The sequence below is a fragment of the Camelus ferus genome, chromosome 15 (genome assembly GCF_009834535.1).
Source record: "Camelus ferus isolate YT-003-E chromosome 15, BCGSAC_Cfer_1.0, whole genome shotgun sequence".
Classification (NCBI taxonomy): domain Eukaryota; kingdom Metazoa; phylum Chordata; class Mammalia; order Artiodactyla; family Camelidae; genus Camelus; species Camelus ferus.
In genome coordinates this window covers 54,136,288-54,164,229 of record NC_045710.1, presented here as the reverse complement: position 1 = coordinate 54,164,229, position 27,942 = coordinate 54,136,288, and the positions used below count along the sequence as shown (strand labels likewise).

Below are 27,942 nucleotides of genomic sequence, written 5' to 3'. Positions count from 1 at the left end.
GGGGTGAGGGGGACACACCAGAGGAATCCCGGGTGTGCGGGAAAACCTTTCTCCTGATCACCACACCTTCTCTAGCAAGACCCTGCCTCTCTCAGGGGAAAGAGCGTGTGAAAGACAGAAAGGGGAGGCCACGAGACGGGGTGCGAGGAAGAGTGGCCGCGGGAGTGTGCGCTGGAGGAAGCACGCGGGGCATGAGGCCGTTCCTGCCTCATACTCCATCTCCAAGAAAGGCAGACGGAAGGCTCCCGAGACCCTCGGTGCTCCCTAGCGGCAAAACTTACGTTGAAGATGCAGACACACTCCCTGTCCCTCAGGTCCCCCACTGCTCTGAGGCAAAAGTCACCATTTTTTTTTTGGTGGGAATTTCATAGATTAAGAACCAATATTTGTTTAAAGAACTCATGCTAAAACAACACAATGTGGCAATTCTGGAGACTCCTCTCCCAAGGAACATGGACACATCTGCACCATGAAGACTGTACAGTCAAGAAGACACTTGGTGACCTCCGGTATCAAGCAGCACCAGTGATGGGGCCTCCGAATGAGAGCAGACCCTAGGTGAGGCCAGCTGACAGGAAGGCCCAGCAGGGGGATCTAGAGATCCTGAGGATTTAATTCCACTACAATGAGTTTGTCTGCTGGTGGTGAGGAGGGTAAGCAAGAAGCGGAAGAGAGAACAAAAGCAAACTATACAGTAGATGGGAACGACAATGGCAATGACCGTGACCTTGGTCAGGAACCTGGAGAGATGATGCCTGGAAGCCAGAAAAACTCCAAGTAAGGAGCCTTGGCCACACAAAGAGACCAGGCAAAGGTCAGAACACAAGCCCCAGGTGACACTGGGCGAATTCAGCAATGGAAGGGACAACCACACCACAGGGTGAAGCCACATGGACTCAGCGGGGAAAATGTAATGGCCACGCAGAGGAGGAACGAGGGGCGAGCACCGGGCCCTGCTGGGCGCCACGGCCGCGAGTCCCGCCTGCTGCAGGCCGGTGGCCCTCGTAAGTCACGGCTGGACAGAAAGGCCAGACCGCAGAACCAGAAGGGACATCTACCAGCGTCTAACTGATGCTGTAACTCTGAGCTTCGCGGACAACTCGCTGATGCCTCACTGCCCCCACTTGGTCAGACAACGCCACACACCTCAGGAGAAGTAAGTGCTTGGTGAAAGCTGCCACGGAGTGACACCGGGCAAGCACGTTCCCAGCTGAACGTCCGGCGGGTAAGAGGGGGCAGAAGTCAAACTGCGACCAAGGGCGGGAGGGAGGCCTTTCAGGTTCCTCTGGGCCGGCCCCACTGCACTCACCCCCAGCAATGTCAGAGACCAGGGTGGCAATACCCGAGGGAGGGGGCCCCCGGAGCCCCTCGATCGTGCGCTTGGACTGGCTGTTCAGCCGCTGCTTTAACTCTGCTTTCTCTGCCTCCAGCTGGTCGATGTCAGCCTGAAGGGCATCCATCGTCTCCTCAAACTCTCTGTGAAGGAGAAGCTGGGCTTGGGCAGAGCCCCTTCCCCAGGGCCCCATCCCCACTCCTCAGTCCCGGCGGGTCCCGGGAGCGGCCCTGCCGGCGGGGAGCCAGGGGCAGAAGAGGCTCAGACTGGGACCACACCATGGGGCTGTGCCCCCGGGGGAGTCTCACTACGGGGGGGCCTGGGTTGGGGGGCAGAGAGCTGCCGCAGGAGGGAGGGCTGGAGTGAGCAGGGCCCGGGGGAGGTGCCTGACTTCTCTCTTCTTCCGCAGCAGCGCCTGGGTCTCCTCCAGCCGGGTCTGGACCTTCTCGATGCGCTCATCTGCATCCTTGGCCGCACTGTCCAGCTTTCTTCTCCAGGAGGCTCAGCCGCACGTTGGCCTCACTGAGCTCCTCCCCCTGGACGAGGGCAGAGCGCGTCTAGTCCCCTTACACCCCCATGGCCCCCCAGGGACCCGGCTAGACCGTGAGACAGCAGGCTCCCTCAGGCCCCCCAAGAACTCCCACTGACCAAGGCACCACGCCCCCCCTCAGCCAACACCACGGCTGCCCTGTGCCCCACAGTACTTCCTGGCCCCCCAGGTCCTGAGCCTTCCCTGCCCTCACCTTAATCTTGAGTGACTTCTTCAACTCCTTAATAACTGTCTCTCGATCTTCAAGCTTCAAGCCCAGGCCTTCAGCGTCTGTGATCTCCGCACGAAGGGCTGCCGCCCGCAGCTCAACAGGGGGAGGCTAAGGGTCAGGGTCAGGGCAGAGGGTGGGGCGGGGAAGAAGGTCACCAAGGTGCTCCTTTTAGAGATCCGGTCACAGGGAAAATCTCCTTGCTTTCTCCAAATCTCTTCCCTCGGCCTCCCAGCCCTCCTGTAACAGCAGTAGCTCTGGCAGTCCAGGTCCTCCAGGCCCCCGGAGGCCTCCAAGGGGCTCCCCACCCCCTTGCTAGGGGGCCGCTCTGCGTCGTACTCTCCCTCCTGCATGGCCGTGGCCACCTTGTTCATGGTACTGATGAGGATGCTGCATGACTGGCGCAGACACTCATGGGGGCTGCTGGAGGGGGCCCCGTAGATCTGTAGGAGCCCACGGCAACAGTGAGAACTCCACACAGGGGGCCCAGCTGACTCCCCCAGCACCACCTTCAGCCCAGCCATCCCGGCCCACCTGCTCGTTTGCTTTGAAAGCCAGCTCCTCCAGGGTAGCCACAGGCAGTCCCTCATTCTCCGCCAGCGGGGCAACGAGCTGGGCGGCGCAGCTGCCACCCTCAGCACAGCCACCACCCACGTCAAGTGCTTCCTGCAGTCCAGGAGGGTGTCAGATACCTGTGCAACCGGTCAGAGTCAGGAGCCCACCCTGGGCCCAGCACCACAGCCCCCAGCTCTCTCAAAACCATCCTTGTCCCCCAACCAGAGCCCGATCTTGCCATGCCAGGCCCCTCCTGGTTCTACTCAGCTTCCTTCCCGTCCCCCCTCCCAGCCCTAAACCTGTGGGCCGAAGGCTAGTGCAGCTGGGATCCCGGGCATCCGTCCCTGGCATTCGCCTTCGGATCTTCTTGCAGAACTGGCGGATGTCGCTGCACGATGTTTCCAGGTCCCGGAGCAGGAGGGCAATATCTGAAGCCTCCTGCCCACCCTGCTCAGGGAGTAGGAAATGCATGGGGAACCCAGTCAGTACTGGGGCTGAGGGTGAGGAGGCGGGGACCAAGAAAGAGGAGCCCACGCAGACCCAGCTGTGCTCTCACCTGCAAGAAGGCGCGCAGCCGGCCCGCCTCCACGCTCATGCAGTCCAGGCGCTCTCTGCTGAACTGTGAGGACGGAGGCACGGCGCTCAGCTCCATGGCTCAGCAGGGGGCCCTCTGCCCCGTCACCACCTCTAAGGAGTCTCCGCCCTCGGCTGACCCCCGTACATAGTGGGCCCTCTGGCTTCCCTGATCTGGCTTAGTGACCCTGTCCCAGTCCTACGTGACACCCCTTAAGGGCCTGATCTGATATCTTCTGTTTCTGGTCTCTCTAAGGGGCTCAGCCGCCGGCCCGGACACCTCACCTTGATGTGGTCGGCCAGCTGCATGGTGCTGTCCTCAGGCTGATCGGCGAGGTGGACGCTGTACAGATGCTGAAAACGGATGACAAAGAGGCAGACGGCCTTCAGGCCTTGGAAGAATGGAGAATTCTTCCCAAACTGCAATTTGAGCCCCAGGTATCCTGGGACTCCAGGGGTACGAGAGAGCAAGGGCGCCCAGCAGAAGAAACCCTCCCTTCCTCCGGGCCAAGCCGGGTTCTCGCCCCAGACCTGGTAGTACTTGATGGCCTTGGTGATGAGGCTCCACGGTTGACAGTCTCATCAGCTGATCCTTGTGCAGCAGCTCGATGAGGAAATCCAAGGAGCGCTCGTGGGCACTCATCTCGGGGTTAGAGGCTGCCCACCTTCTTATACACGTCCACGTGCACTGAGAGAGGGCACTGGAGACCAGCGGAGGGCCCTGTGAGGCCAGGGTCTCCCAGGCAATGTCAGTTCCAGCCAGTCCCGGGCCCGTGGCCCTGGCGTAGGGCTCGGGGGTCACTTACTGCTCGTAACGGTGCAGGGTGGCCTGCAGCAAACTCAGCGAGTACACCAGCCCAGCAGCAAAGCTGAGCTGCTCCCCCGCAGCCCCTCGAAGCCCCGGCCGCTCTGAACAGTTCTCACTTAGTTCAAACTTCTCCTGGGCCTGCTTCCGGATCAGCTCTGCCTGTGGGAGGAAGCACCAGAGACCTGGGGCTCAGGGCAGAGAACGGAGAACGCAGACTTAGGAATACACGGAGCTGAGCAACTACGCGCGGGGCACGGAGACGTGAGGGGGAAAGCAGAGACAGCTCTCAGACGGGCAAGGAGCCATACACGGGGAGAGGGCACTGACGCGGGTCACCGGTGGTTCTGGGGATCTGGGATGTGGGGATGGACGGATAGCAGGACCAGTGGGATCAAGCTCCTTCCCAAGCCTTCAGGCCGCCGCTCCTGCTGCCCTTCTCCCTAGAATGCTCTCCTGACAATTATCTCCCCACTAACTCGTAGGCATCTTCTGGGTCTCACCTCAAGCGTTATCCCTTCAGTGATGTCCCTCTATCTAAGTCAGATCCCCAGCTGTGTTCTCTCAAAGCAGCCACCTCCCCACCGTCACCCGCCACGCGTAAGAAACGTCTGCCTGGGCCCCTGCTGACTGTGCTCCTCACTGCATCGCGAACTCTGCGAGCAGGGCGCTGCCTGCTGCCTTTCCTTGGCATCCGCAAGGCCCTGTTCAGAGCAAGGTCAACAGACTCCGGCGGAGCATGGGATGGACAGACTGTACCTTGCAAACGAGACGAGGAATGAGCAGCAGCACCAGGACGCAGTCGTGGTCCCCGCCTGGCCGAAGGAAGCTGTCGGGCATGAAGGCTGTCAGCAGGGACATGTGCCGGTTGGCCTGGGCCACCTCCATCTGCCTCAATTCCATCTCAATTGCCTGTGAGGCAGACGAAGAGGTGGGCTCTCAGCCAGTCTGGAGAGAAACTCGTAACCGCCATGCCGTGCTCCACCCCGTGCCCTGCTTCTGGACAAGCCCAGGCCAGGAGGCTTCCAAACCACCCCCCCCACCCAGGAACCTGAAGCCCAGAAGCCCCGGCCAAGTCAGCGCACAGCCGCGCCCGGCTGGCGCCCCAGCACTCAGCCGTCTCCGGCCCACCCACTCCCCTGACCTTGGCGTGGGCCTTCGTCTCAGCAAACTTGATCTTGAAGTCAAAAGTCTCCGGTGGCGGCTGCTGCTGCCTCTCCGCAGACGCCTCCTGCTGGCTCGCCAGCTCGCGGTTCATGTCCTGGGGCGGGACAGACGGTGAGGCCCGGCCGGCTCCCGAGGGGCCCGGGACGGCCGCGGGCAGCGCGCAGGGGGCACCAGGCACCTGCAGGTGGGCGGTCAGCTGGCGGTACTTCTTGATGGTTTGCTGATAGTCTGCCACCGTCTCCTGGGCCGCCTCCACCCGCTTCTGGGCCTCCCGGACCCGCGCGCCCGCCATGTCCAGCTGCTCCCGCAGTTCCAGCTCCGTCTCGCGCGCGTTCTCCTGCAGCTCGTCGTTCATCTCGTTCATCGCTTCCTGGGAGGCCGTGAGGTGGTGGGAAGGAAAGTCAGGGGGAGGGCACAGGCCGGGGTGGGTTCACTCACCACACGCCCTGCTCCAAGGTCAGGGGTCACAGGTCAGTCCATCCCTCAGCAAGTCCCTCCCAACCCCCCCAGGGTCAGAGGTCAGGGGCCTGCTGTTCTCTCACCAAGTCGCCCACGGTCTCCCTCAGTTCCCGCACTTTCTCCTCCAGATTCAGGTTCCGGTCCGTCAGCATCTCCACCATCTCCTCAGCACCCAGAGCGGCGTCCACCTGCGTAACCGGGAGGGGGCAGGGAGGAGGCTGCTGAAAGGGGCCCAGACAGCACCCAGAGGCGGCGCCAGCAGGGGGGTCGGCGGGGGCGCCCCGGGCAGGGTGCTGGGCCCCCCAGGCCAGCAGGGGGGTCGGTGGGGGCGCCCCGGGCAAGGCGCTGGGCCCCCCCAGGCCAGCAGGGGGGTCGACGGGGGCGCCCCAGGCAAGGCGCTGGGCCCCCAGACCTGCTCCTTGAGCTCGTCGATGGTGCTCTCTGCCTGGGTCAGCTCCTCCTGCAGCCGCTCCCGCTGCTGCCTCACAGCTTCCAGCTCTTGGTTCTTCTTCTCCATGAGCTTCTGCAGTTTCACATGCTCCTGCTTCTCTGAAGAAGAAAGATCCCGCATCCTGGGGGAAAGTGGAGAGAGAAGGAGAGAGGGCGTGTGTCAGAGCCCCCGCGTGATGGCCGCCCTGACCCGTCTGGAGGCAGCCGGGCGAGCCCAGCAGCAGAGGGCCCTACCTCACCAGGGCGTCCTTCAGGCGCGCGTTCTGCTCCTCGAGCTGCTTGAGCTGATAGCTGGACGCAGCCCCGTCAGAGCCTGGGGAAGACCATCGACACTTTCAGACAAGGTTCCGACCCTGCCACTCGGTGCCCGGCTGCTCCTGGCCCTTACCCTTCTCTTCAATCTCGGCCTTGAGGATCTCCAAGTCGGTGGTGAGCTCGTCCACACGCTCCTTCAGCGCCTCCACCTCCTGCTGCAGGGACTCGGCCCGCTCTTCGGCCATCTCCTTGTCCAGAGTGGCCATCTCGATGGCGTCCGCAGTGTCGGCCATCTCCTCCATGTAGCGTTCCTTGGCCTCCAGCGCCTCCTTGGCTTCCTGAAGAGCGGTGGAGGTGGGCGGGGGCACGAGCGCGCAGCAGGCACCCTTTCTCACAGGACACTCCAGGCTCCGGTTCCAGCCCAGTTCCCAGCGTGCTTCCCCGGGCCCCGGGCCTCCCCAGACGCCCCCTTCATCCCAGGCCCCACCTTCCGCGCCTCCTTGAGGCGCCGCTGCAGGTCTGCCTGCTGCTCCTGCATTTTGCTTTTCCATTCCTGCACCTGCTCCAGCTGGATCTTGTGTTTCTCCAACTCTTTTAGTTTTGCCTTGTCTTCTGCGCGTTTCAGTCGCAGGGTCTCCAGTTTCTCCTCCAGGTCCCGCACCTGGGCCCTCAGCCCCTCCTCCTCCTGCAAAGGAGAGACCCCTTGGTCTATGCACAGCCACCCCACCTTCCCCACCGAGGCTGAGCGGAAAGAAACGTATGTAGCCGTCATTCCAGGCGCAGGGTCAATGGAAGTGGCATACGAACATCCGAGGGAAGCCCAACGCGTACGGGGCAAGTGTGGGAGAGGGGCAGCGAGGAAAGGGGAGCTTGGTCAGTGACGAGAGGCCTATGTGCTGTCCCCACCCTTCTGACCCAAGTTCTGGGCCTCCCCCAGCCCTGGGAAACGTCTAAGCTCCTGCCAGGGTGACAGGCCCCTTTGTGTCTTGGTTCTTCTTCACGCTGACCCCAGTCCTTACCTTAGAGGGGGAAGGAAGCGGGGGGGCTGCTCCGGGAGAGGTGAGGGCCGGCGTGGGGATGATGGGGGCCGCCAGCGGGGTCTGGGCCGGGGTGCTGGGCTCGCTGCTGCTCAGCTCGCCTGCGGATGCTGATCCGGAGGGGCCCAGGGAGCTACTGGCCCCGGCCGCCCCGGAACTGGCTGGGCGGGTGGGCTATCGGAGAGGGTAGGGGCAGACCAGAAAGAGCAGGGGGCAGGGGTGGTAAAGAGAGAGAGACGGAATATGAGACATGGTGAGAGAAGAGACAGAGGAGGATAAAGGCAGAGAGTATCAGAGCACAATGAGAACAGAGAGAGCGGAGGGCAGACGGAAAATGACACAGCCAGAGACAGTGACACAGGACCGGGGCGAGGGGGCGGTGGCGGGAGAGGAAGGGATGGAAGGACACATAAGATTATAAGGCTCCTCCCTTGGCACTGACCCCACGTTCCTCCCAGCTCTGGCACTATCCCCTTGGGGCGGAATCCCTCACTCCCAGACCTCCCCTCTGTGACCCACTTGTGATCATTCTAGCGACTTCTTAACACTATCCTATCGTTGCTCTGGGCCTGTGCCCTCCTCCCCCAGGGGGAAAAGTGCCTCAGTGTCCTTCCCAGAGAGAAAGAACAGGCTGATCTCTAACGTTCACGTTCCCAAAGACGGCTGGGCTAGAAGTGGGGGTACGAGGCTCTCCGCCCCTGTGAGGCCCTCCCCGCTCTTTAAATGAAGCTGACTCTCCTTCCCTTGGTCTACTTCAGGGGAGCCGGCAGGTAAAAGGGCGAGGGTAAAAGTTGCAATCCTTGGCTCCCCCCAAAACAAGGTCAGTACAGTCAACCCACCTGTCACCTCCCTCTCCCAACACACAGGGGCTCCAATCAGAGGACGCTCCCCCGGCCCCGTGGAGTGAGGCCCCGAGCAGGCAGGCCTGCCCGTGCTCTTCCTCGCAGGGCTGAGCCTCCAGGCTCTCCAGCTGGGCTGACACTCAGAGACTGCGCGCTAGCCAGACTGCCCCCCGCCACCCAAAGCCTTTCACAGACACACCCACCTCCTCATTCCCTGACACTGACACAGCCAAGTTCTTTTTCACCTCTCTTCCAATCCCCCTGCCCCCCAAACACACACCCAAAAGCTGGTCAAAATGCCCTTCTTCGAGAAAGCCTGCCTGGATTAACCACAACCACTCTAACTTCTCTTCTGCATTCAAGCTACCCCCTCTGAGAGCCAAGAGTCATTTTCTCAGGAGGGGCCTGTCATTACCCTCGGTCCCCTCACTCCCCTGAAAAGAGAAGCCAGGATGCACTGTGACCAACTTTCACTTGCCCGTACACCTGCCCACACACACGCACACGCCTAAAATGTGTGTACACTCAGCAGTGGCTTGTACAGAGGCCTGCTTTTTCTCACCTTGGGCCGCCGAGTTGTGGTCTGGACAGGCAACAGGAGCCAGAGGAGAAGTAGTCAGGAAAGAAAGGACAATGGAAGACAGACAGACAGCAAAAGGGACAGCAATGAGAGCAGGAGCAGCAACAGGAATGAGGCCACGGCTAGCGGTCCCCCCCGCTCCCTCCCTCCCCACCCCATCCCCTTCCTCCAGTGAATCTCTGTGTCCTACTCCAGGAACTCAGAACTCCCGATTCCCCACTGGCTCCTTTCCCCGCTTCTGTCCTACCCTTGCAGACCTCACCCCTTCAGACACCCTGGAAACCCCAGAAGTCCCTGTCTCCTAAGCTGAACCACAGGAGACCAAGGGCAGCAGCTGGCAGAGAAGGTCTCCAGAGACCAGCCTTCTGCAACACCTTCTCCCACTCCAGCCCAGAGCCCCACCTGCCCACCACTCCCAAGGACCTTCCCAGGTCAGCCCCTTTCTTCCAGTGCCAGACTCCACAGAGGACTCCCTAGAAATCCCATGTGACGTGAGGGACAGGAACCTGCAGAGGGAGATCAAGTCCCCGAGGCAGAGGAGCACTGCTGTCCTCCCGCCCCCCAACCCCGTCCCCGGGACCAGTTCCCGCAGCAGTCCCCAGCCCAGGGCAGAGGGCTCAGGTGTCAGCACCATGAATATTGCATTAGCCAGAAGCTCAGAGCCCAGCAAAGTAACCCCACCCGCCTGCAAGAAAGGAGGTGGGGGCGGGCAGCAGCACTGGGAAACCACTGCCCGGAGCCAAAGCCAGAAACCCCTCAGGTCACTGCAAAGTGGGAAACAGATGATTAACTCCAACACCCAAACGGTGTTCTTGCCACCCAGAGTCTCACAGATCTGGCAAAAACAAGATTTCCCTTGGGCCCTGCTTCTAGGTCTCCCCAGGAGACTAACCCCGCCCTCTACTACCCTGGGTGACCCTCCATAGCTGTGTGTTAAAAGCTACTCTAGGCAAAGCCCCTTGGTACAAACCCCAGCGAGGGTGGGATGCTGGCAGTGCAACCAAGGGTCATTCTAGCAAAGGTCGGGTGAGGCAGGCCTGCTAGAGGCATGAACATGTGGACCTGCTTCCCCAGATCCTCTCACAGGAATCGCTCCCAGAGCCAGTTCACAGCAAAAGATGCGTGAAGCCCAAACCTGTGAGGCCACTGGGTACAAGGCCCGGAACAGAGATTCAGAGCCAAAAGGAGGCAGGTCAGCAGACGCCCAGGGCACGGGGCACGGCAGCGACACACGCCCCTCCCTGCCCCCACCTGCATCCCCGTCCTCCTCCCCCGACCAGGTAGACAGAGGAAGGCAACCAGCCCCCACCCCCACCCCAGCAGCCTGCTGCCACCATCACGCTGGCAACCCGGCAGCAGGACCAGAGCAAGCAAGAGTACCTTTCGGGCTGTCGGTGCCTGTCTCATCATTGCAGAAAACCAGAGAGAGCCAGGGGAGGAAACAGAGGAAGGACAGACGGAGGGAAGGAGGGAGGGAGGGAGGGAGGGAAAGAGACCGAACAGAGGGAAAGGCGGCGGAGACAGGAGATTAGTGCATCAAATCCCAACAATGCAGCCTCAGCTTCCCGGCCCGGCAGCTCCCCAGCTGGCCAAGGGCTGCAGCTCAGATGCAGAAGCCCCCACAGGTGAGCGGTGGGGACAGCCAGGCTCCGGCAGGCACCGGAGAGGCACCCGGCCTAGTTCGCCAGCTTAGGCTGATGGCAGCCTCAGTGGCCGCAGCACCAGCTCCGCCTGACGTCATGCACCCACCCTCCTCTTCTCCACTGTGGGTGGAGTCACTGCTCCTCGGTCACCTAGCAACCGCCAGGCTCTGCTGGCTCCTCCTCCTCCTCATGACTGGACAAAGTCCTCCCCTGAACCCGCCCTGCTTCCTCCTCCAAAGAACTGGTTCTGGCTCCTCCCTCCCCTTCCCGAGATCCCACCCCCAAGAATTTGCTCCAAGAAATTGGGCTGGGGGCCATCCCATTTCTGCGATGACCTCTCTGGGACCAGGGTATCACTGGACAGGGACACCGGGCCTCGCTGCTTCATCAGCCTCTCTCATGCCCTCACTCCCCTCTGCCCACAACCCCATCATCTCCATTTCTGTCTCTTATACACACAGACAACACCCTAATGGTGGCTCAGGAGGTGCGGGCGCCCAGAGCACCCCTCCTGTGATGACACCAGCTCTGCAGGGCACATATGAAACCCTGGGGAACATTCCATCTGGGCAGCGGCAGCGCTAATGACAGTGTCTGGCTCCTCTCCCAACTCTCCCCTGGTTGTAGGCAGGGCTGCGTCTGTCTGTAACGGGCTTCTAGAAAGGGCTGCGCACCTTGCAGAGACGTCTGGTTTCTCTCCCGCCCTCCCCCTTTAAAAGCCCTTTTTTTGTTCTGGTGCAGCTCCCTGCTCCCTGTGAGAGAAGCACTGCGGAGGGAGACCGAGTGGGGGCCTGGACTACTTGGCTGGCACTCTGCACCCACCGGGAGCCAAGGCGCAGCAAGGGAGCCTAGGCCGGGCTTTGCCACATTTCCCCAGGCAGCTGCCGAAACCCCGAGATTCGGGCACGGCTCAGGCCCCACCCAGGGCCAGGTGGGACTGCGGCCAGAACTCCTCCACAGACCCCAGACTGCAGGTCCCTGCTCTGCTCTCTTCGGGGGCCTGCGGTAAGATGGGACCCGCAGCCAGGAGACAACAATCAAGGGGAAAAGCCAAGTGTCTGCAGCGGGTCCAGCATCCTTAAGGGCGGTATTTTCCTTCTTACATCCCTGTTCCGTCCTGAGCCAGGACCCCAGCATATTGTCTCCTCCAAGGCAAGACTCCCAAGTGAGGACCCGCCACCAAACAGACGTCAAAATACGTCCCCTCCCCACCCCACTGCCTCAACCTAGCAGCTCCCCATGCAAGGTCAGAAGGGCCAGAAACAGGCTGGCGACGCGGAAACCACAGAAACACACACACAGCACAGGGCGTACAGGTCAGACAGGCACATGCGGGGGGGACAGCCTGGGGACAGCCCCCAGGGCAGGCGCTGGTGTGAAGAAGTGGTCATGGCAGCGACTTAGGCCAGAGCCTCGGGAGCGGGAGCGGCAGGGCTGAGCCGCACTCTGATGCTGGCCGCGGAAGGCTGCGGGGCGGGGGGGGGGGGGGCAGGGGAGGCGGGCGGGCGCGGCCCCAGAGGACGGACGAGGCAGGGAGGGCGGGGCGGTCACGGCAGCCCCACCCAGAGGCAGGCACAGCGCAGGCTTCTGAGCTCAGGACTGCTCCCCCTGTGCTCTGTTCCCTGACCGCCCGCCTCCTGACCCAACCTCCTCACTTCCTACGTCCCCCACTCCCGAACCCCCGGTCTCCCCTGCCACTACCCCTCAGTTCAGGCTAAGTGAGAAGCCACTGCAACCCAGTAAACGCTCTACTCCATGCAGCTGCTGTTTCCGGTCGAATGCTCGGCATCTCTGACTAGAAGTCCGGAGGCGGGGGCAGGGGTGTGAGGACGGGTGAGGATCACCCCCAGTCAGTGCTACCTGGGCCTGGACATTGAGCCTGAGGACCCTGCACCCCTCAGAGGAATTCTGAAAGCCAGGCTGCCATGTCCTCTGGCCACCCCAGTCCCAAGGGCGCACGCACACGCACACACAGGCATGCAGCAGCCCAGGGACATGCAGGACAGCTGGGGAGGGGGCTCATGGCCCTCACCCACCCAGGCACAAACAGTAAACACACCACCTTCTTAGGCTTCAGTCCCCGCTGCATGAGGAGTAGGAAAGGGCAGAGTTAGAGAACAGAGTGAAGGTCACACGGCGCTGGCTGGCCAGACATCCTGGGTACAGGTGTTAGGACCAATTCAGGCACACACAGGTGTGGGGGGAGTCAGGTCACTGTCAAGTCCAGGGTTAAGTGAGAAGAGGGCTCTCTCAAGGATCAGCTTCCAGGAGGTCCACTACCTGGCCCAGGGAAGCTGGAGAGTCTGGAGCCCCACCTCACACACCCTGGACAGAGCAGCAGAGGGGAGCTACAGCGGGCCCTCCGCACACAGCCTACAACAGGTGGCAGAGGGCCCGGCTCCCTTCCATTCACCTGTGAATAGAGCGCGCCTTACTCCTCCAGTCCCTACCTTCCCCCTACCCTACAGCCTTCAGGTGTCGGCAGCCTTGGGGACCAAAAGGCAGGAAGCTGACACTACTAGGGTCAGACCTGGCCTCCTTAGGCCCCCTGAGCCTCAGTTCCAATGGATCCAGAACTTCTGGGCCCTAACAGCTTTGCTCTGCTACCGCCTCTAGCGCTAAGGCAGCAACTCACGCCCAGAAAGCTTCCTTCGCAGGGAGAATGGAGGCTGGAAGGCTAACTCCGTTTACTCACCTACTGCTTCTCCCTGCCTAGGATGGGGTCTCCCTCCCCTCTTCCTCCTTTCCCGCTTTCTCCCTCTTGCTCCCCACGCCCACCCCCAACCACTTACCGGTTTGCTGGTCTTTGCGTTTGAGTCAGCTCCCTCTGCAGAATGCAAACAGAAACACAGTGTGTGCACTGAGGCGCAGGGGCACAGAGCACCGCGGCCGGGCAGGCAGGGTGTAACAAGGGCACACGGCGCTGGTGGAGAATCTCAGGATCCACCGCGGCCCCTGCTCGGGGGAGAAGTCCTGGGGGCTCGCGGGTGTGAGGAGCAATGCAAGCAGGTGGCGCTCACCTCTCCTGAGGACCTTCGAGGCAGAAGAATCGGGTGTCTCTGGGGAAGTAGTGTCTGCTCCATCTTCAAACACCTGGATCTGAGGCCACAGAACAGACTCACTATAGCCAGATCACGGATGGGTGGACGGAACAGGGGCCCCTGCCCAGGTCCTAAGCAAGCCTGGGGTATAGGGCAGTCTCCCTAAGGATGGCTCTCAGTCTTCCCTCCCCCACTACCTCCCACTCTCCCATCCAGAGACTTAAGCTCATACCCAGGACTCGGGAGCCCCAGCACAGCAGCTGCGCATGCAACAGAGCATGGGTCCACGCCCACGTGCGTTCCTGCACACGTGTACACACACACACACACACAAAGGAGGTGAGCACCTGGGACTGGCGCACAAAGATGCCATGTCCTTCATCACAAGTGAAGTACTTTCTGCCTTGGACAGTTCCATCATTCTTGCCCTTTGCTTCATCCAGGATCACGCCTACCCATTTGCCAGTGGCAAAGAGTGTGGCTCCAACATAGGCCACGGTGCCCCGGTGGCCTTTCCCAATCACCTCCACACGGGAGCCCACTCGCAGGGGCCGGGCGCTTGCCTCCGCACTCATTCTGCTGCCACTGGGAGTCTGAAAGACACATGCAAACGTGCAGGGTTAAAAGCCTCAGGTCAGAGGTGTCATCCTGATGGTAAGAAAGGCCCCAGTCAGGACCCTGGCCTGAACCCCATTTCTCACGGTGAAGTCCCCCCTGTCAAATTCCCCTTTGACAAATGTCAGTGATGTGTTCTAAAATTTCTCTAGACTCCTCTGGAATCTGCCAGAAATTTTTTAAGTTTATACTTAAATTTAACAATAAATCAGAATTCACTGATAGATCTGTAAGTGTCACCCCACATGGCTGCTCCCTCAGGAACAACGCCCCCAGGAGGGGAACTGCTCAAGCAAATAACGTGGTTTAGACCAGGCTCCCCACAGCACAGTGCCCTGACTCATGGGCCAGGCGAGTCCGTGAGCGACCCCACAGAACCCTGCTCCCCTCCCCCCTGCTGCCTGTCTTCCCTGAGGTTCAGGTGGCTCTCTAAGGCCTCTCCCTTTCAGCGGCACACAACCGCCTCCCCTTCTAGCCCTCAGGTCACCACCACTCCTACCTGGGCTGACTCCCCACCCCCACCCCCACGCCCCCCGTCACACTCCCAGACGCCTCAGGGAGCCCATTCAGCCATTTGACTCCCTTCTTCCCGGCCTGAGCCTGGGCTACCAACTCTCTACCCACAGCTCTGGAGAGTCTTCACTCGGGTTGCTGCTATGGAAACAAAACTGAAGGCCAGGTAAGGCAGGTACCTCAGATCTGTCCCCAGACTCCGCCCACTGGGCCAAACGGATGCCTTATCACCCCTCGGATGGACAAGCGCAGGACTGACTGAACGCTGTCCTTGGGAACCTCTCAGCTTCTGACACACCCGTGATGACAGGACAACGTGAAATTAGGTCCCAAACAGGCCCAGGGTTTAGAAGAAAATCACACCTAAGCCATTTTTAGCAATACCAGCTCCAAGAACCAGGGGCCTTGCAAACAGGTGAATGAGGCATGAAGTGGCAGCAAGGCCCTGAAGACGCCACAGGGTTCCCTTCTGACGCCCCACTTGGCTACATAGGGAACCTGGCCAGAGCCAGTCACTCCCCAACGTTCTCCCCCAAAGAGCTCATCTGGGAAGCTGATGCTAACATTCCCAGGGGCTCCGGGACCCCAAATCATACCTGAGACAGCAGAGTGGCTCTCATGGACCCGACAATAAAAGAAACTGACCGTAACATCAGGGCTGGCCTCAGACTCAGACACTCTCCCCAACCTCCTAACCCTAACCAGCCTCCCAGACCCGGGTGGACACACTGGGTGGACACTCCGGATTCAGCCTCGGCCAGAAGAGCGGGAGAGCAAGTGACACACAACAAAGCTGCTCGGAAGAAAGGCTTCACTGCAAGGCCATTCCAGCCCACCGACCCCACTCGGAATCCCCAGGACGGTCTGGCCGCCCGCAGGAACCTCTGGCCCGAGCTCCAATCAGAGTCAGCAGTCATGCCTTGCCAGTATCCACCGAGGGCCCAGCGCTGGGAAGGGCAGCCTGTGCGGTCCAGCACCAGCGGGGCTGCGAGTGGCCCCAGCCTGTCTCCCAGCCCCCACAGCAATGTCCACAGGCACCCAGGCCTTCTCCAGGGCCCTCCCAGACCAGGGCCACTTACCCGGCTGTACACGTGCCTCTTGCTCTGGGCCATGTTGCTCCCCTGGCCTCCACCCCCTCCCCCAGGTGGCCAGCGACAGAGAGAAAAGGCAGAAAGCTAGGCAGGAGGGTCAGGGCTCCGGGCCCTCATGGACAAGCGCAGGAGCCGGCAGGCATGGCCCTCCCCAGTCCATGGACCTCACTGGGTGGCCCGCTGGGGGAGGGATGGGGACAGAGATGGGGGCTGAGCAGCCAGAGCCCCTGCTGCCGGAGGATTCCTGAACCCAGACACAGGAGTCCTGCCGCCAGCTGATGAGTCTCACTCTGCGCTAGTGCTGCTCTAGACTTGTCAGGAGCCGCGCTGGCCTCTGGGTCCTAATGCCCCCCTGCTCCACCGGGGCCAGGACAAGAGGGACAGGGAATGCGGGACTGGGCCCACCGTCCTAGGGCCGGGAGCACAGCCCTGGCGGTCCTCCTAGTCTGCACGCCCTCACCATCCCTGCCACCCCCACCCCCGCCCCCAGGATCCGAGACCTCAGCAGACCCACAAGCATCAAGTGGCACTTCAAAACAGGGCCTGCACACGGCCAGAACAGGGTATCTCACTCTCCTTTCTCCCTCCCCTTTCTAACTTCTGGCCTCCGGGCCAGACCCACGTGACTAGGGTCTGGATTTCAATCCTACCCTGGGCCAGAGGAGCCAGGACCCCTGCCCAATACACAGCAAAGGAAGGGCAGCAATGGCGGCAACGTCACACCCACACACACAGCAAGTCACGTACCCCAGCCCCCACAGCACTGGCCCCTGCGCCCTGCGCTCCTGGCCTTGCTGCCCAGGCATCTCCTGAACAGAAACCATGAAAAAGCTGATTTTCTATATTGCACAAAATGTATTTAAAAATAACCATGGGTTCCTTTTATCATTTAAAATGTTTAATTTAGTAAGATGATACAGCCTAGTGAGAGGTCTCCAGAGGGCTCTGTACCCCAGACCACTGCATTCATGTACCCATCTAGCAGAGGCTGTAAGCCAGCAGTTCAGGGTCCCTGCCCCGAAGTAGCCAACAGGGTTGTCCAGGGCGCTGACCTCTGGCTCCACTGGGCGCAGCGTGGATGTAGATGCCCTGGGCCTGAAGTACCTGTCTTGTCCGCACTGGGCTTCACTGGCCGAGCAGGGTCTTCCTCCATTCCACCCTCTTGCTAAGGCAGGCCAGACAGCCTAACAGTAGAGTGATAGCCAACGGCCAGATACACGGCTCCCAAACCCCTCTCCACATCTCCAATCCTGGCCAGACTCCCTAAGAAACCATTCTTCTCCTCCCCTGCAAAAGCTCCATGTTGTCCCCTCCCTTCTATCCCCATTACACGGGTGGGCAGGGCCGCGCAGCTCCCTGCAGCCTGGGCTTCCGCAGGAGCACAGCACTTTACAGTCTACAGAGGACCTTGAAGAAGACTTGTTTAGCGCCGCGGTTCCGGTTCTAGACGGGGGCTGCTTCTGTTCGATTCCTGGCTTCAGCATATGGTAGCTACATAAACTCAGTCCAGTCACTTCCTATCTCTGGGCCTCAATGTCCTCACCTGTTAGTTGGGAACAAGCAGAGAACCTTTCTGAGAGCTGCTGCGAGGATTAGCTGAGATAATCCACGTGAAACATTTCGGACAGCGCAGAGTAAGAACTCAAAGCCAGGGAGCTGGCAACGTCGTCCTCAGGTTTGGACACCTCCATCCCCCACAGAGAGGCAGGCCGGGACCAGTGCTGACAGAGAAGCTGAGGCTTAGACAACTGAGCAACTTCCCTGAAGCTACACAGAAGGCAAGAGGTGAAGCCAAAACCGCAAGCAAAGCCTGAACCAGAACCCTCTGGGCTTTCCAGTCTGCTCACTGGGTTACATGCTTCTAGGTTCCCAAAGCCGCGCTCTTCCTCGGGGCCACACAGCCTTCAAAGATTCAAAAGGGCTCAGATCGAAGAGCCACAGCACAACTCACTAGCCACACAAGCATATACAGCCACCTAAGTCCGTGCAGGCTGTTTCCTCCCCTGTGAAAACGCGACCAGCACCTGCCGTACGTTGTGAGGCTCAAATAAGAGAACGCACGTCAAAGCGCTCTGTAACACGTGCAGAGGCTGCTGGAGTACAGAGAACTACCTCGCTGGATAAGAAGTGGTGAATAGGTCTTAAATAAAATGTCTCAACAATAAACATTATAAGGAATCACAAAGAAGAAGAAGGTGAGCTGGAAAGAAAAGGAAAACCCGACTATGCCTTGAATTACGAGTTGCTTCCGTGGCTCTGTGGAGCAGGAAGGCCTGCGACACTGCAAACTGTGGGCGCAGTGTGAGTAGCGACACAGGACTCTGCTTGCCTGGGGAAAATGAAAGATGACTGGCTGGGCTGAAGTGAAGAATTCTAGATGAGTTCTCCTATCAGACTAGGAGCCTTTCAAACCGGAGCCCACAACCTGTCCTCTTCACGCTCTCGTCACTCTCAGTGCAGGGAGTCAAACATTTCTTGAATGGCCTAGCGCGTCGACACTGAGCTGTATCAGAAGGTAAGTATGGACAGTCAGGGAGTTTAACACCAGCCAGAGATGAACTGGCTCCGGTAACAGCGGGGAGCCAGACCCCCCTGAGCAGGAGACTTGCATGATGAAAGCTCCTTGAGGAGGATCAGCAGGTGGCAGAGAACGAGGCGGAGCAGAGGCGGGAGCGACTTGGTGAAGACAGGGACGCACAGGACGGAGGCCGCGGCAACAGAGCAAGGGGTGAGGATGGTCTAAACCCGGTTCCTGAGAGAGACGGAGACAGAGAAGAGGAAATGGACCAATTCAGGGACAGTACAAAAGAGCCTGGAGAAAGCCCCACGTTGGATCAGACATGGGGAAAGCAGCGGTGAGCCTGTCCGGGCTCTGAAGGTGACAGACCTGGATACAGCTCTGCTTCTCCTAGTTCCTCACCTGCACATCAACTCCGGGGGAGGTATTTTCAGAGCACCAGTTACCCCATCTGACAAAAAAGGGGGAAGTAAAGCTGACCTCACAGGGATGTTGTGAGGATTAAATAAATAAGACCGGAGTACTTAGCACAGCGCCTACCACAGGGTACGTGCTCAACAAATTACAGACATGGTCTTCTCTTTGCTGAGAGGGGACGCTGGTAACAGTACAAACACATGTTTCATGCATAAATAGGTGGGTGAATGAATGCATGAGGAAGTGAAGGAATGAGTAAAACTTGGGCGTTTTCTAGCAGGAGGAGTGGAAGAATGATTGATAACAGAATTGGAAACTGAGCGTGTTAGCAGAGAGATAATCATCTTGTCCTTAGCATCTTCTCTGGGGCAGCTGTAACCGTGGCCACTAACACATGCATCTCATGACCTCCTTCCAAGGTGAACCTGTGATGCGGACAACACCGGTCCCACTACCTGCGTCCTACAGGCGACGGAACTGAGTCTCAGAGGCCAAACGCCTCACCCAAGCCTCACGGCCGGTCACCGGCGGGGGCGCATCTGACTAAGCTGCGCAGGGAGGGAGGCGGCCCTGCAACAGCACCGCCGGGCCCCACCCCTCGTCACACAGGACAACGCCGAGTTCCACGTTCCCTCAGCCGGAAGACAGATACCCCCTGGACTTCTGGTTTCCTCCTCAGTGATACTGAATACTGCTACAAAGTCTAGGAAAATGGGAAGAGAGAAGGGAAGAGTCTCTGTCTGGTAAACAGGTTACCTGCAGTCTCGGAGCAAGTTTCAGAAATGACAGGAAAACCAGCGGATTATCGGGAATCGAGGCGCAACGAGTAAGGAGGACCAGCCCCTCCGCACCCAGCTTGCACTGTTTCTTGCTTTAACTGGTACCCGGCAACCTTGGAGCCCTTGACTTCCTCTTGCTTCACCTCACTTAACCTTGATCCTGGGATAACCCAGCTGTTTGCTTTCTCAGATCCCACTCGTAGAGGTTTGAAATCCAGGCAGTCTGAAAGCAGGGACCGCACACTTGAACTTGAACTGAACTGCATAGGCGCTGGGTATTCTGATTTGGTTGCGAAGAGATAAAATGAAACACAATGCTAATTAGCAAGATACAGATTTTCTTAAAACTAGGGTGAAGTTGTACATCTCTAAAGGCACCAATAGGGAAGGGATAAGCGTGAACTTGAGTCCCCCAGGAGTGAGGAAAGGAGAGGGGAACAGACACTCAGGGACTGGAAGCTTGGAAGGCTGGATGCCAGGTGTGCCCAGGAACCCAGAGAAGATGCACACAGAGCCCTTGGTTCCCAGGTCCTGTTCCAGCATCTGCCTTGCAGGTCTCAGACAGACAGAACTCAGACCCTACATGGACTTTCCTTACCTCTCCAGCTCCCCATTATCCCCAGAAATATCTGCAGCCCACTCCTAATCTGAATACAGGGCTACCCCCTCCCACGGTACCCCCCTCCCCCCAGGGAGTACCCACTAATTGCCAGGTCCACCTCCACAGGGCCCAGACCTCCAAGAGCCAGGAAGGAAAGCTACTCCTTTTCCTCAATGAAGGAGCTTTTGCAGGAAGGCAACAGGCCCTTGAGCGCAGGCAGCCCTGTATGCAGGAACTGCAACCCTCCCAGAGCTGGCAGGAGTCCTCCTCAACTGCCTATGCAAAGTTCCTGCTGCTTCCTCCCCATGAATCAACCAGCAAGTCCCTGGCACTAGGACCCTGCAGACAGGGAACCCTGAGCCTGCGCCCTAAAGAGAGAGATGCACCATTTCACAACTTCAGCAAAAGCTAAGCAGCCAACAAAGCCACGGCCACCTCGGCTGTGCTGGGCTCTGCCGTCAGGGCAGCTCACGGGCCACTCCGCAGAAGCAGGGCATTCTGTCCTTTCTCTTTTTAAATCCACGTCATCATCTGATCATCATGGAAATCAATCTCTTCAAGTCACCACGCAAAGGCGTATCCATGGCAACCTCAAGAGGAAGGACACAGAAACGATGCTCCAGCGGCTGCAGCAGGAGAAGGTAAGTCCATTTTCCACCCATGCCATCTCACCATTCTCCCCTTCCGCTCAAGCCAGGCGTGCGCCTTACCTACAAATTCTACCTATCACACCAATGGCGAAAACATAAAAGGTGAGTATTAATAATCTATGCTATTATATAAGGTTATGAGTCTGCCCTGTCCCACAGCTGGCAGAAAAAATTATTTTCTCAGCCTGCAGTACCTAACAAATCAATATCCATCACTTGTCTTTCTAGTCAGGTTGCTGGGAAACCACACAAGGATTTCAGAGTTCCCTACGTAGCTGTAAAAATACAGGAGCAACGTTGACCCCACCAACCTGCCCACCCAGGCCACCATCTGACCCTACCACCCTGCTCACCCAGGCCACCATCTGACCCCACCACCCTGCTCACCCAGGCCACCATCACACCCACAGACTGGCCTGGTAACATGCTCTCCTCAGCAGCCCTAAACTGCAGCCCCTCAAGGTCCAGAAATTGGAAGTTGGGATTAGATTTCTGCCTTTCTCTGAGGCCTCAGTGGAAGGAATGCCATTTCTGCAGAGCTTAGAGACTCATCGGACGTAAGTACCACTAAGCGTAAGTAAGTCATCCTCTCAATTCCCTCTTCTGTAAAACAGGGATAGTAGCAACACCCTTCTAACAGGATTGTTGTCAGAATCACGGGAAAATGCCTGGGAAGCACTCAGAAGAGTGCCTGGAGTCAAGCACTTACTAACTGCCAGCCACGATTACGATCAGGAAGAGGAAAGAGAAGGCTACAGTGCAGGGTTCAAGGTCAGAGGGAATCAGCGTTCCCGGAGCCCGTCTCGGGTCTGCGCTCGTCCCCTCTCCTCTCTGGGGAGCTGTTTCAAGCCTCCCTCCCCACTTTCAAGTCCCTTTCCTGCTCGAGCCCCCACCAGGGTCCCCACCCCTCAGCAGGTAAACTTGCTGAGAAGGAAAACTGAGCCTATTAGATGAGAATTCCTTTGCAATTTTAGATGCATCCATCACCGCCTCTTTCTCCCCACGTTCTCTCCTTTCTTCTGTCACTGCTCTTCAAGGAAACGATGTCCCCTTCTTTTCAGAGGCAACCCTCGCCCCTCCTCTAAGGGCCTGATTCAGCCATCACCTTTTCCTCTGTGCCTTCAAATGCCACCTTCCTACTGGCTCTTACACATCATCAGATAACCCATGCTCAAGGCTTCTAGTCCAGGAAAATCTGTCTCTAGTCTCTGCTACTCCTCCACAAGCTGCCACCATCTCCCTTCCTTCCTTCCTTCCCCGCCAAAAACCTCAAAGTGAGGGCATCTTCCGCATCCTCACTTCCCGTCCACTCTTCAATCCACCTGGCTCCCGTCCTTATGACTCCAAAGAAGCTGCTCACGCTAAATAACATAAAAAGCGCCCTGGTGACCACAATCTCCTCATTGCCCAGTCTCAAGGTACATTTTCCAAGCTCATCCTGCCTGACCTCCCACTAGTAACAGAGGCTGCTGATTCTCTTCCTGCAACTTTTTCCTCTGTCGCTCCCTGGACAACATTCTGTCTCACCTTGCCCACCAGTCCCTCTCCTCTCCTCTGGCATCCTCAGCCTTCGAGGAGCGTGGCTGGGCTCATCCATTCCAACAGCACCGACTACCGCTTCCACCTGCCACCCCCAGGGCACAGACTCTCCTCTGAACCAGACCCACATTTCCACCTGTCTGCTAAGTGCCAAAGAGCCCCCAAATTCAACACGATCCAAAACACGTGCTATCTTCCCCCCTCAAAAACATTCCTCTTCTAGAGGCGAGGGTATAGCTCAAGTGGTAGAGTGCGTGCTTAACATGCAGGAGGTCCTAGGTTCAATCCCCAGTCCCTCCTCCAAATATAAAAATAAATAAACCCAATTACCCCCCCCCAAAGAAAAAAGAGAAAAAAACATTCCTCTTCTATATTCTCCCTTTACCACTGGCACCTCCACCCACCCAAAATAGAAAACCGAGTCATCCTCAACAACTCCCTGTCTCCTGTTCTCAACGAGTCGTTGCGTCAGGTTAACTCTGTCTCTGCAGTCTCTCTGACTCGTACCCTCCTTCCCACCCCCACTGACCTAATCTTTAACTCAGCCTTCAGCCAAGCCTAGGTTACTACAAGAGTTTCCTGACGTCCCTGATCCAGACTCTCCCCTTTCAGCCTAGTTCCACAACTGGCTTCCCAAAATACAATCACATCACCTCCCTGCCTGAAAACCTCCAGTGGCTTCCCTCCCACAAAACTGAATCTTAGCATAAACTACAGGCCGTTAAAAACCTGGCCTCCTTATGAATCTAGTCTCATCAGTCGCCTCTCCTTTGATCCCAAAGTTCTCTTATATTCCAGCCACCTGAATCTACCTCCCTTAGGCTTCTGCGAATGTTGCAAGCGTCACCAGGTCCATTCTCTCTTCATCTTCAAGGCTCGACTCAGTTATCACCTCTTTCCCAAAGATTCCTTTGACGTCTCCACGTGGGGCTAGTCACTCCCCGCTCTGCCCTCCCGTAGCGCTTTGGAAAAACCTCCACTACAGTATCACAGTGTATTTAAAACGTTGTCTCACTTATCATCAATTCTTCCAGGGCAGACAGATTTTACTCATCGCAGTCTCCTAAGCACTGAGCACAGACAGCCCTCGACGCTGAGCAGAAGCCTGGACGTGCACCGCGCCAGGCGCTGGGGCACAGGCTGGCTCTGACAGGCTTCCCAGAGACGCCGGGAGGGACATGAAGTCCCGCACATGTCGCTCCGTCGTCCCCACAGAGGCACCTAAGAAACCACAAAGGCAGGGACAGCGCCAGGGACTGGAAGGTGGTAGCGACACTAAAACTCAAGTTCACACGCGTCCAGGGTCAAAGGAGCACAGGGAGACCGCGAGGCCGTAGGAGAAGTGCAGATCTTCTGGGAAAAGAGCTTTAGTGAGGCTCTGGGAGGGACAAGGGCCCAGTCGCTGCTTCAGTGACGCCCTCAGTGGACAAGCAGGCGCTCAGGGAGGTCAGACTGGACAGCCCATCTGTCCATCAGCCAAGGGTGACCAGAACTAGCCAGAACCTCTAAAGAAAAATTATATAAAACCAAATTCAGTGTCTCCAGGATGGCAAGGACCCTAAGATTTGAATCGGGTAACTGCTCAGCACTCACCTCCTCAGGGGACACTGAAGGTCCAGTTCCCACGCCCTTGGTGTGGGACAGACAGCCCCAGCCCCACACAGCACCCCCGGCTGTAGGCAGGCTGAACACCCGAGGAGTCCTCCACCGCGGTCCCTCCCAACCTGTAACTCCAGGCGGCCACCAGCGAATGGGACAGCCAGCAGAGTGCAACCCACAGCAGCTGGCAATTTTGCCTTACGATTTTCCCAACTAGTCTGACTCCTCCCTGACCACTTCTTTTCCTTTGTACCCTCCTGGTCAATCAGGCCCAACTTATCACTTCTTTCTCGGTATTTCTCCCGCATCCTTCCTTCCTCCTCCATCACCACTGTCATCACTTTGGTCAGCCACTCAACAGCTTTGCAAATTAAGGCAAATCATTTACCCTCTTTGGTGCCTCCTCTATAAAACGGGGTCACAGCTGCTCTGCCCACCTCCCAAGAAAAGACTGCCTTCTGTAATCTGTAAAATCTCACACATAAATATAAGGCATTACTGTTACCATCAACGTAAGTTCTCTTTACTGATCGATGAAACAGACCTGGCCCCCTGCCTTGCTGCTTCTCCATTTCCAACCACATTGCCCACCATAGTAAGACAACCACACACTCTAAAATACTGCTTTGCCCAAAGTCTTTCATTGTAAGTAACCTTACAATCTCACTGTAAGAAATCTTACCATTTCTTACTTTAATCAAACAATCCTGGATCTGACAAATGCAGTGTCATCTCTGCACCACTGTCTGCTGCTCAGGATGCTTTCCCCAGTTTTGCAAGCCCCACCCACCTTTCAAAGTCCAGCTACAGCCCCACTACACCGCACCGCAGAAGGGCTGAATTTAAGAGAGGGATCTGGAACAACATCATGGAAGAGTAAAGGATAATGCAGTCTGGGGAAACTAGGGAGAAACACCGTCATCTCACGCTTTAAGAGTCACCTATTTAAAAGAGGATTGCATTTTCCTTTTCTGTTGCATTCTAACAGATAACCTCGGACCAACAGTATGGAAGCTGCAGAGATGTATTTCAACAAAACAAAAAAGTTCCTTACTGAGAGATTCCAAGATGAAACGGGATGGACGCCTTATATGCATGCAGTAATTTCCCCACTATTAGAAATGTGCAAGTCCAGACCAGCCACTGGGCAAGGATATTTTAGATGGAACTCAACTGTCACAGGGGTAACCAGACTAGAACCACAGCATGTTAGATCTGAAAGGAATCTTAGAGATCTTCTAGTCCAGTCTGCTATTTTATAGGCCCGGACAGGGAAGCGATCACTCAGAAGCAGCCCAGTTTGCTGTGGAGAGCAGGGCGCAGAGCACGGTCTCCTTCAATCCAGTGATCCACATCCTTGCTGCTCAAAGTGTGTGTGGTCCACGGACCAGCAGCTTCAGCGTCACCTGGGAACCAAATCTGTATTTTATTGAACAAGAAACCCCCCCTCCTCCCCTCGGCCAGATGCATGCGCCACTAAAGTTCAAAAAGCACTGACCTACACTACACCCTTCCAAACCTTTAGTTTCGATGCTGGAACTCCATTTCCCAAACCGTTTCATATGTTAAACGGAAACAGTGCCCAAGATTTTCCATTCATATCTGGGAAACTCTCCATACTGTTTACTTCCAGTGGGAAGTTCAAGGTAAATATCATTAGCATATTGAAAACTGGCACATTCTATGGTAGAGAAAACCCTAACCATGAAGTTTCTAAACATATTTGAACACAAAACGCCTTTTGAAAACAGTTACCGTTAACTACTATCCTTAACGTCCCGTGGCTTGGGCTTTGGCAGTCAGTCAGGTAAAGTGTCAATCTCCACCTCAGAGCTCCTCGACTCTCAGGACTTTAAGCACATGCATTCGTAACTCGTCAGTATGGGCGTGCTGCTCTGCTCACTGTAAAAATGAAGGCAAGTTTCCACGTGACCGCCTCTTTAACAACAGCGGAGTTCCTCGTCTGAGTGATTTCGTTGGGAGGACGCGCAAGACGACTTCCCAAGGGTCATCCTTCCAGGTAAGGCGGGCCCCAGGAGTGGGTGGGAAACAGACACACTAAACGCACATCCAGGCCCCCATGCTTGAATCTATTTGGGCTGTTTTTTTGTTATGTTGTTTTGGGGTTTTTTGGTTTTTTTTTCCGTGTGACACAACTTCTCAACCATGTGCCCCACAGGAAACCTGTAGCTCGAAGTGGGTTCAGGGGTGCCTCGGACGCTCCCAGGAATGGAGAGGAACCCTGGCAGTTTCGGAAGAACTGGGAAGCACAAGCACTCCGACCCCGGGAGAACACCGCCAGGCTAGGGCGCTCGGGCGGGTGGGACCGGCCCAGACGCAGGCGGGCGCCCACCCCCGCCGCGGCCCCCCATACGCGCCGCCCCCGCCCCGCGCCCCCGGCTCCCGGCCGCGCCCCGCCGCGCGCCGAGCCCCCAGTGCACCGCCGGGAGCCTCGCCGACACGGGGTGGGGAGGAGACGGTTGCCAGCGTCGCCGCCTCCGTACCTGTCCTGCCAGGGGCTCCGCGCCGGGCTCCGGCCCCACCGGCGACCGACGCCCAGGCCCGAGCGGGGGGCCCGCCCCGCCCGCGTGGGCTGCCCGACGCGCCGCACGACACCCGCAGGCCCCCCGCCCCAGGCCCTCTCGCCGCTGAGGCCCAGAGGCGCGCTGGGTCCGGGGGACACGCTGCTCTTCCCCGAAGACCAGCCCGGGTTAAAAGCTGCCCCCCGGACGCGGCCGTGGAGACAGCGATCAGGCACAAAGCTGGACGCCTGTGGCGAAGCGCGCGCGTGCGCACTGCGCCTGGGAACCCGATTAGGCCCAGAGGAGGGCGGCGCGCGGCGGCCGGCGCGCTCCCCAGGCGGGCGCGGACGGCGCAGAGGCGCCGGGGAGCTCCCTTGCGTTGGGCCGGTGGGTCCCCCAGAGGGTCGCTGAGCTTTTCAGTGCCAAGCAGCTAATGAAAACAATAGTGATAAACCATATTTCGTCAGGTAGCTTAAGGAGAAGATTAAATTTTGCTGCTGCTCTGTATTGCCCATCGTATGAAGATACAGGCATTCTCACGCCCTTATGGTGGAAATGTAAAATAATGCAAATTTACATAATGACATTTTGGCATTCTTTAATTAAAAGAAAAGAAAACATTAAAAGTGCAAGATCCTTGACCCCAGTGCACCCACTTCTAATGATGTAGCCAAAAGAGGTGAAAAAAATGATAGAACATGTGTTCAAAGATATTTGTACAGGGATATTGGGAGAGCCAGGATTTGATAGACAATGGGTTCGAATTCGATTTCCTGGCTGCATGAGATCTTAGGTCGGTGACTTTACCTCTCACAGCTCTGCTCTTTTGAAAAACGAGGATGTTAATGATAGAGTCTACATGATTAGGTTTTTAGGAATATTAAGTGAATCCATGTAAAGAGAGAGCTATTGGAGGGTTAGGTTTATCCCAGTTAACTTCAGATTGAAAAACAACCTGAGAGATCCATGAAGTTGTTGGTGGGGTGGAGGTGGCGAGTTAATGGTAGAAAGGGGGAACTGGGCAACCTGTCCACCACTGCCCCTTTTGTCCCCATTTCATCTTCTAAATATGTCTTGTTCTTATTCTTGATAGAAAATGCATCGGCGTGATTCAAAAATCAAAACAGCGTGAAGACTGCACTGAGAAACCTCTCCTCACCCCTCTTCCCATCCATTCCTTCTTCCTTGCACACCGCACGTAACCCTTGTTACTGGTTTCTCATTTGGCAAATATGAATGTATAGTCTTACTCCCCCATTTCTTCTTTTTTTTCAATTTTCAGTCTTTTTAATGTTAATCATTCTTATATCTGCACTGGTTTCCCATTTTGGCTTCCAGAAGTTAATTGGTCTTTTGAGTATCTTCTGCTATGAGGTGCCTCTTCAAATCTGCTCATTAAAAAAACATAATTTTGTGTCATTTTTTTGTGTGATTTGTATAAATTCTTTATATATTTTGGGTAAGTCCTTTTGAAATGAGTGGGACTCTGTGGGACCTTCCCAGGACAGAGTGTCTGAGTGTCGGGGGTCTCTATCCTCTGTCCCTGCCTCGCTGTGTGTGAGTGTGGGGTGTCCTTGTCATCTTTCCCTGACGCGCTGTG

At 57.4% G+C, this 27,942-nt stretch overlaps 4 protein-coding genes across 11 annotated transcripts; 1 reads left to right on the top strand and 3 right to left on the bottom strand.

Moving 5' to 3' along the window:
* Positions 1-1,724: 1,724 nt before the first annotated feature.
* On the bottom strand, positions 1,725-2,717 carry LOC116669045 (dynactin subunit 1-like). The gene is made up of 4 exons (XM_032497877.1): positions 2,626-2,717; positions 2,403-2,534; positions 2,077-2,202; positions 1,725-1,869 (listed from the first exon to the last, which is right to left on the bottom strand). The coding sequence occupies exons 2-4, from the start codon at positions 2,463-2,465 to the stop codon at positions 1,789-1,791; spliced, it is 270 nt and encodes an 89-aa protein (XP_032353768.1). The 5' UTR covers positions 2,466-2,534; positions 2,626-2,717; the 3' UTR covers positions 1,725-1,788.
* A 15-nt stretch (positions 2,718-2,732) lies between these two features.
* Positions 2,733-3,257, bottom strand: LOC116669044 (dynactin subunit 1-like). Of its 2 annotated transcripts, XR_004326418.1 has the most exons (3): positions 3,203-3,257; positions 2,946-3,093; positions 2,769-2,783 (listed from the first exon to the last, which is right to left on the bottom strand). XR_004326418.1 is itself a non-coding variant. In XM_032497876.1 (2 exons), the coding sequence occupies exons 1-2, from the start codon at positions 3,239-3,241 to the stop codon at positions 2,845-2,847; spliced, it is 288 nt and encodes a 95-aa protein (XP_032353767.1). In that variant the 5' UTR covers positions 3,242-3,251; the 3' UTR covers positions 2,733-2,844. The 2 variants fall into 2 exon arrangements, 1 of the variants encoding a protein (XP_032353767.1); XM_032497876.1 differs by having other exon boundaries at positions 2,733-3,093; positions 3,203-3,251.
* Positions 3,258-3,523: 266 nt separating this feature from the next.
* Positions 3,524-26,462, bottom strand: LOC116669038 (dynactin subunit 1-like). 7 transcript variants are annotated; one of them, XM_032497861.1, is made up of 21 exons: positions 26,325-26,462; positions 25,576-25,722; positions 24,875-25,226; positions 13,846-14,091; positions 13,478-13,556; positions 13,250-13,284; positions 12,520-12,540; positions 10,195-10,212; positions 8,797-8,817; positions 7,375-7,566; positions 6,843-7,040; positions 6,489-6,693; positions 6,335-6,413; positions 6,063-6,222; positions 5,734-5,838; positions 5,370-5,561; positions 5,169-5,285; positions 4,784-4,936; positions 4,026-4,186; positions 3,751-3,920; positions 3,524-3,573 (listed from the first exon to the last, which is right to left on the bottom strand). In XM_032497861.1, exons 4-21 carry the CDS (start codon positions 14,071-14,073, stop codon positions 3,539-3,541), a joined length of 2,169 nt encoding a protein of 722 aa, XP_032353752.1. In that variant the 5' UTR covers positions 14,074-14,091; positions 24,875-25,226; positions 25,576-25,722; positions 26,325-26,462; the 3' UTR covers positions 3,524-3,538. The 7 variants fall into 7 exon arrangements, with proteins under 7 accessions (XP_032353752.1, XP_032353751.1, XP_032353753.1 ...); XM_032497860.1 differs by lacking the exon at positions 24,875-25,226; XM_032497862.1 differs by lacking the exons at positions 24,875-25,226; positions 25,576-25,722; positions 26,325-26,462 and adding an exon at positions 18,047-18,411.
* On the top strand, positions 25,702-27,763 carry LOC116668827 (serine/arginine repetitive matrix protein 1-like). The gene is made up of 3 exons (XM_032496910.1): positions 25,702-25,724; positions 26,000-26,729; positions 27,436-27,763. The coding sequence occupies exons 1-3, from the start codon at positions 25,702-25,704 to the stop codon at positions 27,472-27,474; spliced, it is 792 nt and encodes a 263-aa protein (XP_032352801.1). The 3' UTR covers positions 27,475-27,763.
* The last annotated feature ends 179 nt before the right edge of the window (positions 27,764-27,942 follow it).

Bases quoted from the DNA above. Each gene is read 5' to 3' on its own strand.
- LOC116669045 (XM_032497877.1), bottom strand. From the start codon at position 2,465: ATGAACAAGGTGGCCACGGCCATGCAGGAGGGAGAGTACGACGCAGAG. The intron at 2,203-2,402 runs GGGGTGGGGAGC...CCTGACCCTTAG, and splicing joins CAGAGCGGCCCCCTAGCAAG to CCTCCCCCTGTTGAGCTGCG. The intron at 1,870-2,076 runs GTGAGGGCAGGG...GCCCTCGTCCAG, and splicing joins AGAAGTCACTCAAGATTAAG to GGGGAGGAGCTCAGTGAGGC.
- LOC116669044 (XM_032497876.1), bottom strand. From the start codon at position 3,241: ATGAGCGTGGAGGCGGGCCGGCTGCGCGCCTTCTTGCAG. The intron at 3,094-3,202 runs GTGAGAGCACAG...CTCCCTGAGCAG, and splicing joins GGCTGCGCGCCTTCTTGCAG to GGTGGGCAGGAGGCTTCAGA.
- LOC116669038 (XM_032497857.1), bottom strand. From the start codon at position 15,738: ATGGCCCAGAGCAAGAGGCACGTGTACAGCCGG. The intron at 6,223-6,334 runs GTAGGGCCCTCT...ACTTTCCCCCAG, and splicing joins CTGAAGGACGCCCTGGTGAG to GATGCGGGATCTTTCTTCTT. The intron at 4,187-4,783 runs GTACAGTCTGTC...TTCCTCCCACAG, and splicing joins TTCCTCGTCTCGTTTGCAAG to GCAGAGCTGATCCGGAAGCA.
- LOC116668827 (XM_032496910.1), top strand. From the start codon at position 25,702: ATGGGCGTGCTGCTCTGCTCACT. The intron at 25,725-25,999 runs GTAAAAATGAAG...TGTGCCCCACAG, and splicing joins GGCGTGCTGCTCTGCTCACT to GAAACCTGTAGCTCGAAGTG. The intron at 26,730-27,435 runs GTGGGTCCCCCA...TATTCTTGATAG, and splicing joins AGCTCCCTTGCGTTGGGCCG to AAAATGCATCGGCGTGATTC.